The following is a 9,779-nucleotide window of genomic DNA, read 5'->3' on the forward strand; positions in this document are numbered from 1 at the left end:
GTGTGTGTGAATGGTCTGACTTGCACAGGACACATTTGAAGCAACAGTGTAAAGCCTGTGTAAGCCTCTGTATCTCTGTACCATGAAGGAATAGCTGGAGCCACAGTCAATAGCAAAGTCTTCCTTCTATCCCAGGAATCTCATTGCCCATCAGTGACAAAAATGCCCTTCATGTCAATTCAGCTCTCCCTGCAACTGGAACCAATCACGATTGTGGTGTTTCATGAGCATTTGAGGGCACAGCACATAATTTCCTTTATCATGGTAACTAACATGCACCCATCTCTCATTACAAGAAGTATAAGGGCAAGATTGACAGGAACATCTCCATTGTGTGAGGTGAAGTACTGTCATTTTAGTCATGCTATAGATGCCTCTTATAGGTGCCCCTGTGGGGTTCTTAAGGAAGAAGATAGCAGAGTAAGGGCTGTGGGCCATTAGATGTTATGGTGGGCTTGGTTCATATTCCCTAGGTAAGCCCCTTCTGCTACAGAATACTCCCAAATGAATAGATCTCAGTACCTGCTCTAGGCACTGCTATACTGCATAGGGGTTAAGTAGGTCTTAAAGGATGGTGTGATGGACTTTCGCTTCCTGGACTTGTGCTACCATGAAGGATTGAAACTGGCTTGAACAAAGTAAATAATCATTGGAACAGAGAAGTTAAATGTGAGGGAACAACTCCTTCTAGATGGATTAGGAATCTAGTACAGAACTGTTTGGTTAGTTCAGGATGAATTTATAATGAGATTCAGGCGAGCTGAAACTGCATTTGAAGTTGTTAGTGTATTCTCTAGAGGAAGATAAGGACTGGCCCCTGTTTCTAAGGATAATACGAATCTGTGACAAGTAGCTGTACTAATTCTAAGTTGCAACAGAGGTTAACACAGGTTATAGTTTTGTGGTTATAAGTATTTCGGTATTTACATTTAGGGGAAAAACCTTGCTACTCCTGCAGCTGCTATTTTTGTTGTTGAAAGTATTTTGTGAGTATGAAAGTATTACATGACAGCAATTTTAAGATCAGTTTGTTAGAAATACGACTACTCATCACCGTAGGCAGTCTGTGAGTTTCAGAGAATTGTGTTTGTGTAGCCTTTGCTGACAAATGGATTTTTTTCCATTTGTTTCATTTTTGGCACCTGCTTCATACAACTTCAGTTCTGTGACTTTCAGACATGAGATTGCAATAAGGAATTCTAAATCACTACTTTTCTTTATTTTTGGTCTAAAGAATGATAAATGGGAAGTGGGGACAGCAAGTTAAGCATGAAGTTTTAAACCCTTTTTTAGGACAAGGTTGCTTCATATTATTATCAGGCTTATTTAATCTGTTTTCTTTCAGCTGTAGTTCAAATGATAGCAACTTTCCATCATCAAAAGTATAGAACTTGAGTGCTTAGCCACATGTATTCTTTAATTGTAAATAGGAGAATGGGAGCAGTAACAGTCACTGACCATCTAACGTCTAAGCGAGCTCAGGATTTCTGTCTCAGGATTTCTGTTCATCTTCCTAGTAGAATGTGTGGATAAGCTTATAATGCTCCAAGGGTGGTTCCCTCCTCACACAGGGCTTGGCAGTATAAAACACATCTCATGAGTTCAAGGGGAAGTTATTTTGGTGAAAGTGATTGTTTATACATGTCACTGAGATCTTGACTAAGGAAATAAGAAAATGAGACCTGAAACTGTCCTGCCTACAGGTTTACATCCATGGCAAAAGAAGCAGAGGATCCTGTGTGAAGGATCATTCAACACAGATGTTGTGATTTTACACTGCCAGGAGAATTAACTTTATCCACTGTTATTATTGCTGTTGTTGTTATTATTATTATTGCTATTATTGCTGTTATTGTTATTTTCTTCTTACAGGTTATTCATCAGCTTAGACTTTCAGAGAACGAGAGTGTGGCTCTGCAAGAGCTTCTAGATTGGAGGAGAAAGCTATGTGAAGAGAGAGAAGACTGGCAGCAAATCTTGCACAACACTGAGCAAAGAAACACAGCTCCACCTCCACCCCCTTGTAAGAAGCCGACATTGCTGAAGAAGGTAGAAGATACTTCCTGCAACAGACTCTCTTCGGGCATATGGGATACCACCATATGATTCAGATGTGTGTGTTTGCAGACTGTTAGGAATGAAACCAACTAATGACTTCAATCTGCACAATCAGCAAGTTTTCTTCCCTTCACAAAGTGTGCAGGGATTTTTTATAAGCACTAATTCAATAGCACAGGATGGAGGAGCTATTTAGAATTGTTGTGTGTGTGTGTACATGTGTGTGTTTGTTCCTTTCATATATATACATGTATACATATATGTGTGCACCTGTGTGTATATGTATGTATTCGTGTGTATATATGTATGGAGACAAACTGCACTATAAGTACTTAGTGTAAAGGTACATGATAGTCACTTTGAGTTCTCCCACGGACAATGAAGAAACTACAGTAAGCACATGATGATGGGGAGAAGTGACTGACAGACATTTTAAAGAGATCATGAAAGCCTGTGTGCACACTGTACAGCTGTTTTATACAGTACAAAAAATATGTTTCTCGTTCCCTAATGAATGGGTTTATTATATTACATGTATACATATATATATATTTCTTTGTAGATGTCTGTGTTCTATTGGCATTGCAAACATGAAGATTATTTACATGTTTATTCCTGGTGTTTTATAACTTTATGCAATTGGTGCTGTCATTTTTTCTTCAAAATACAGGTAATAAATTCAGTACTTGCATTTTTCTTTCATAGTTTATCTTTAACAACATACCAAACAGTTTCAACACTGTGTTATTTTTTTCAGAACTGTCAATATCCTTTCTAAAATCCAATCCTGAAATTCTTGCAAAGCTTCTAAGTGCAGGAGTCATTTGGTGCTGTTCACAGTCACAAATTAGAGACCATTACCTCTTTCCAGTGGACCTGCGTTTCCGAATGTGTGAACTGTGAATTCTGCAGTTATATCTCAAATCTTACTTCATTCTGGGTTATGTAAAATAACGAGACACTCATTTAGATTGTAAGTGTGGTTTGAAATTCATACCTGATTATGCATAAGGTCAGGTGTCAGTGGAAAGATACTTAATGGTAATGAGGTATGAAAATAGGGCTGTGATTTACTGTTACAAGCCAGAAGGCTTTACAGAGATGGGTATATCAAAGTATTATGTCCTTATTATGGTAACACAGTGATGCATTTATACCTCAAATTTCTTGTAATGAAATGGTTTCAGAATAACAGCATTCTAGTTGGTATACACGAGTTCTGGGCAGTAATGTTAATTTATGAAAAACATGCTGCTAGCAACTCATTAGCTACTGCTCAGCAGTCTTTGAAATACTGCTTTGCCACTAAAACCTGTCATTAATATATATTCACAGATTTTTTTTTCCTGCACCACTTATTTTTAAGTTCTGGGAGTATGTAGAGCCAATGCAAAGCCCTTTTCTTGGTTGTTTGTCCCATTCCTATCAGGATCCACAAAAAACTGTTTCCAATTTTGCGAATGAATATAAAACAAATATTTTCAAATGTAAGCTAGATTTAAAGAAGTGAGCTCACTCTTGGTTGGAATTTGTTGGAAAAGGAAAAAATCCTTAGAGATGTAGGGTTTTCCATCATGTTTGACAGACACTTCAAGCAGGCTGAATATCAAAAAGAAGTTGCTTGTTTGTTTTTACAGGAAAGCAACAAAACAAATTGTTCCCATGGGTATCATCAAGCTGTAGGTAGAATTAAGCACCTTCTCTTGTTAGAGTTTAAAATAGACATTTTGAGTGGACAAGGAAGAGGAGACACCAAGTTAGCTCAGAATTCTACCTTGTTACCGCTGTTAGCTTCACAGAAGTCCTCTTTGTAAGATAGAAAAGGAGGAACTCCAGACTCCTAATCTTACCTTTGACTGATGCAAATGGTTGTAGATCATGACTTTACTCAGAAGGGGCAGGTAACCACTATGAGTGAGGTTATGCAGAAAGCAACTCTCATCTGCAACATAATTATGTCAGAATGAGGCTGTGCCTGGAAGAATTGAGGTTTCTGTCTTTTCACTGAAATAACCGGGGACGTACAAAAACTCCACTGTGAGAGCGAAATGAAAAGGCTCCAGAACTGGATGCAAGAGAGCTAATTAACATGACCTTGCAACTATGTTGCTTCCAGTATGCAATTGTTATCCCTACGTGGGACAACATTGCTATACATAATACATAAATGTGTATTGCTGCACAATAACATCCACTCAGCTAGCCTAGCAATCCTGAACACCTCACTGAGCTGAGACATGCAGACATACCCTCAAACTTACTGCTCCTCAAATGGGTCTGGCAAATAGCCCTCTCATAAGCTCTATCATATTGCTAACTCTAGTGCTTACTAGCTGGCTTGGTGACTGGTAGCAATCAATCCACAACAGCCTGGAAATTTAGGACAAGCTGTAAAAACTGACTGAGAAGCCAGTTTAAATCATGCCAAGATCTCTGCCGCTGCACTGAGCTTGCTACAAGCCACCAAGCTATTTGGAAGGTGAGCTTGTGTATCTCTGGATGACACTGTTGCCATTGCTGCACTTGGAATGCAGGAGTACTCAGAGAGGAGAAAATGCATTTGTCAAATGGAGTTTAAAATGCGAAACACTATAAATATACATTATCCCGCTTGCAGTCCTTACTAAGAGTTGTGTTAGAGCTGTGAGAAGCCTCAGCTGCAGGAGCTCAAGAAACCTTTTGCTACTTGTTCAAGGTCTATATTGTGACCTATTACAGCAGTATGAACCAAGGGTGGGAAAAAAGTATGTAGATTTTTTAGCAGTTTCATCAATACAGGTACATGGGAGAAGCCAGTACAAACCTGATTATGGCAGTCTGATTCTCCAGACAATGAGCATAACCAGTTATTCCCCCATGTGCAGGAGGTCTCTGTACTGTTTTTTGCAAACCTAGGTAAAACATATTTTCTGGGGCTCTTCCTTAAAGTGTGTTATCACAGTGCAATGTGGCAAATTTGAATAGCAGTAGATAGAAGACTTTTTGTTTTGTTTTGTTTTGTTTCAATTTTGGTTTTCATTTCAGGTTACATAATGGTTCACTTTTTACTTGGAAAGATTTTTCAGGATACTCCATTAAAATAAAGTACTATAGGAATAAAGTATTTGGGTTAAAACATGTTTTAAATATTTCTCTAATGGCAGTAAGACACTCTAGAGTGTGACTTATGATGTCATAATTCACACCTAGTGTGTTCATTGGTCCCTTGGCCTTTGGCCTCATGCCTAACAGTGCAATTGGTAGGGAATTATTATACCATAATTCACACCCTACTGTGTCTTACCCCCAGAGGTGTCTTAAAGCTACCAATAAAGTTTATATTGTGTATCAAAATGTGTTTACAGGCCTGGGAAAATATACTATTGACATTTTGAAATGTTGAGAAGTAGTTTTAGCAGAACTGTACAGTGCTTGTAAATTAATCTCCTTAGTGGAGTATGCACCAGCCAATTACAGTATTTCTTCAGTATATGAAGTCCTGTCTTGCACATTAAAAAATAGCTTAGATGAAAAAAAGTCTTATGAATTTAATATTCTGAAGGGAAGGATTAAGCTCTATGAGCATGTTAATGCTCTTAATATCCAGTGAACAGTCTGAGATATATTTATCTTTGCAATAAAGCAATTTCAGGATGCTGGGGTTATCATCAGATAACTCCTCCACATTGTGCCTTATTGCTTAATTTTTAAACATGGAAAAAATGAAACACCTACCAAATCAATCTGTCCTTCAGCATAAGGTAAGAAAAATTAGATATGTTTTACACTTAAAAAAGTCATTGATCTTAAAGCCAAGGGAATTCTGGAACCATATTAAACCATAATAAAAGAAAAACAACTGCTATTGGCATGAGAAAATTTTTAAAGCCTGTATACCTTACTTGTTATTCCTGAAATAACACTTGGTGTTTTTTAGTTGCTGTAATTCTTATTGCAGATTATAATCAAAACTTTGCTTTTAAAAACTTATTCAGAAGTTCAGAGAAATACATGCACCGATATTTTTCAAAAGATCTATGTACAGCATGAAGTGATAAACCTTTTAAAAATTTGTAATGTTTAAAAACCAATAGTATGGTTGTTGAGTGAATTGCATTTACCTTTTTTCTTTTTTGCCAGTGATCCTTTTTTATTCTAAAAGGTTTACTTATTTCATTACTAACTTTATTATACTACAGATTCTTTGTGTGTGGGACAAAGAATTTCATTAACTTGCTAAGAAAGCATAATAGATTGTAGCATAGTTCTAAAGTGATAGTAATAGCCATATTAATTGTAGTTTTTAATTCTGCTGTATAGTATTTGCATCCCTAGTAATCCTGTTATTCTTATCTCTAAAAAGCCTGCTAATATCTGAAATGCTCTGAGGAACCTGAAGTAAGTTTTGCCATTCGCCTGTTAAATAATAAATGTAATTAAACTCTGTATAAATCACTTTTCAAGAATGCTGTTAAACATTTAATGGCTTTGTGTTCTAAATATATAGTTTTTAAAAAGGAAACACCTGAGCATAACTATTTGACAGTGGCTGAACAAAACAGAAGGAAATGCTTTTCTTCCAGTTTTGCTGTTCTCTGTATACTCAGGATTTTCATTTTTAGAAGAAATAAATAAATCCCAGTGCTGGCTTATGCTGTGGCTGTGAGAATGAGATCATTAGCAAAGATTGTCTGTCCTCCCACCTGTGGTTTGGCCTTTTCACCAACCACATGAATGTATGCTGGGTCCGGCCAAATCATGAATTTGGCTGTGAAGTGTCATAGGCAAAAGTTTGGTCAAGTCACAATTTGACTTTTTGAGGATTTTTGATTTATTACAGTAAACAACCTCATCTTGAATTAGCTAGAAGTATTTATTTCCACCTGAGGTAGGTTGTTTTGGTTCTCATTTATGGGAAAAAAAAAAGTCCCTGCTTAGCACTTTCTTGTTTCCTTTCCTGCCAATTTAGGTTAATTTTCAAACAGAATTTTATGATAAAAAAAAGAAAAAAAGATTATAAAAAATTACAGCATAACTTTTATGTTTATTTTTTGGGACAAAACATTTTCCTTTAAAATACTGAAATAGAATATTTAAATATTTCAACATTTTTCATCTTTTCTAACTGAAATTCTTTGTTGGATGCAGTCTGAATTTACACCTAATTTCAACTCTTCACAAACATACTTTTTCATAAATCCACTCTTCTCTGAAAAGACCATACTAATAAGTACTTGTTTTGAGATGCAGAAGAACTGCTGAAGTCTTTAGAACTATCGACAGGGAAGATTTTATAAGCACAGGTATATTGCTATCATAGCAATGTTCATGTGACAGCTATTAGCTAATGCTTGTGCCCATACTATTTTTTATTTGGGGTCTAGCCCCTTATCAGTCTGCCTGGATATGTAGTTACCTGTCTCCTGATAGTCATTAGAGTACAGAAAGAGAAGTGCTGAATCTACCATATACTCCCACAGAAAGGGGAGAAATGTGCTGCAGACTGTTTCTAATTGACGCTTAATATAAATTACTTACATGTTTCCAAAAATGGAAATTGGAATGCAAGTTTCTCACTGTTCAAACCACTAGGCTAGAAAGTTGTGGCAAGGAAATAGCCACAGCTATTAAATGAACCCTATGGAGGTATAGCTCCTCTGTCTCACAACGTAGTATAACTTGGTGGTCACAAATTATTTCAAAAACTAGGGGACCTGATTTTGCACCCTTTTGGGAAGGCAACTGCATGTGGACTGTTTGAATTAAAACTATCTTTAGTTGGTTTTAGCGCAGAACCTCCCAAACAGAGTCTGGGTCTGTCTATTTATTAGGTCTGAGCCTAATAAATCAGATAGAAAGGCGAGAGGTTGTCTAATGTGACAGGACTAAGATAGGAAAACATTTGTTGGTGGACAGATAAGTTTGGATAAGTGCTTTGGAAATCTCCAGATATCATGACCTTCCTCAAAGTTCTGACCAGCATCCTGCATATAAATTTTGTCTATATCCTTGTTTTATGAATCTAGTCCCAGTCAGTCCATGCAGTTAAAAATACCTTGAGTAGAAATAACTTCTCTAGTAATCTTAATTTATTATATTTTAGTACCACAAGTCTAGCTTTTATTAATATGGCTCCCATGTCTGTGATATGAACTTAGCATTTAGAAAAGACAAAAGCTAAAACAGGACAATATTGAAAATAAGTGCATTTGAAACATATATTCTGGGTCCATGCTGAGATCAGGGCTCCCCAAGCCTTAGAAGTACTGTAAGTAACATGAGAGATGCCATATCATCAAAGATCAAGACAGCGTTCCAAAAATAGCTCTCAAAGTTTAAAGACTTCCTTCTACCTTGATTTGCTGTCCTACAATCCCCGAGTTCTCATCAGGCATGAGTAGTTACCAAAGTCAGACATCATACAGCTTGAAAAGTAAGCATCATTTGTCTCCTGGGGGAGACAAACATCCAGACCTCAGCTTCTCTGAGGTGGGAAAGACATTCTGTTTAGTTGATCAAAGGCACAATGATGGATGTTTCATATCAAATATCTCATGTAGATGTGCTTGCTTTTCTAGACCAGCTAAAACACTCTTCACTAGGCTTATTTGTTCTGCAGCATTGCTGATTTGTACCTGGGGAATATGGGTCTAGTTTAAGTCCATGATTTTACAAAGATCTTCAGTTAAATTCAGCATTTGACCCCAGCTGATTTTTTAGACCCACAGGTGGTTTACTTATTTTTGTGCATGTACAAGATTCCTGCCAAACATCCATATTATGCTCTGCCTAGAAACACACACCAAAAAAAAAAAAAAAGAAGAAAAGGAATTAATCATGGCAAATTTATATATACTGTTTTATGTAATCCCTGTATAGGAATAAAACACCAGATCCTGGTGAGGATTTGGATCTCATAAGGAAATTACACAAGACCTGCCTTTCAGATGCCTTGTCGCTGACACTTGGGTTTCTATATTGTCCATTCTGGACTCCATCTGACTCCATATTTCTCATGGTGAAAGAAACACTGTACTTAAGGGAGAAAAGGAGAATTGTAGAATCAGAATTTTTTAGGTTTGGAAAGATCTCTAAGTTCATTGAGTCCAACCATAAACCCAACACTGCCAAGTCTACCACTAAACCATGTCCCTAAGCGTCTCATCTACAAGTCTTTTAAATACCTCTAAAGATGCTACTGCTAATTTAAGCCTCCCTGGCACAACTTGAGGCCTCATCTATCACTTGTTACTATCCTATCCTATCACTTGCTACTTGTGACAAGAGACTGACTCCCAGCTTACTACAACTTCTTTTGTGAAGTTGTACAGGGTGGTAAGGCTGGCTTCCTTTGCCACAAAGGCATGCTGTTGAAACTTTTTGCCCTGATGGACAAAGCTGTTTCCTATCCAATCAGCACCCAACCTGTTCTGTTGCATAGGGATTTTCCACTGCTAATGCAAAACTTAAATTTGTATTTGAACAACAATAATCTTCTGCCAGCCCATTCCTTCAGGTTGCTAGTACCCACTGAACATCAGCCCTGTCCTCCAGAGGTTTACTGAAGCATTGACTCCTCTTCATCCCACTGCATACACAGAATTTGCTGTCTATTATCCACAAATGTATTGATTGTTCAGCTAATTAATAAAGATAGTATTTTCCCCAGTATTACCTCAATCATATCTCATCAGTTTGGTTATAGGGTGCTGTGGTAGACAGTACCTTGGTTCACAATAAAG

General features: G+C 37.1%; 1 protein-coding gene across 2 annotated transcripts in view; it reads left to right on the plus strand.

Annotated features, from left to right (window-relative positions):
* Positions 1 to 6,492, plus strand: part of MYO16 (myosin XVI) — a 279,137-nt gene extending 272,645 nt beyond the window's left edge. Inside the window, exons 35-36 of one of the 2 annotated variants that reach the window (XM_018084332.3) lie at positions 1,873 to 2,049; positions 2,621 to 6,492. In XM_018084332.3, the coding sequence (XP_017939821.2) occupies positions 1,873 to 2,049; positions 2,621 to 2,836 (393 nt within the window). In that variant the 3' untranslated portion in view covers positions 2,837 to 6,492. Of the gene's footprint in view, positions 1 to 1,872 lie in introns of both variants that reach the window. The other variant, XM_018084334.3, reaches the window with a different exon arrangement.
* The last annotated feature ends 3,287 nt before the right edge of the window (positions 6,493 to 9,779 follow it).

The sequence above is a fragment of the Manacus vitellinus genome, unplaced genomic scaffold (assembly GCF_001715985.3).
Source record: "Manacus vitellinus isolate BGI_N305 unplaced genomic scaffold, ASM171598v3 scaffold_7_pilon, whole genome shotgun sequence".
Classification (NCBI taxonomy): domain Eukaryota; kingdom Metazoa; phylum Chordata; class Aves; order Passeriformes; family Pipridae; genus Manacus; species Manacus vitellinus.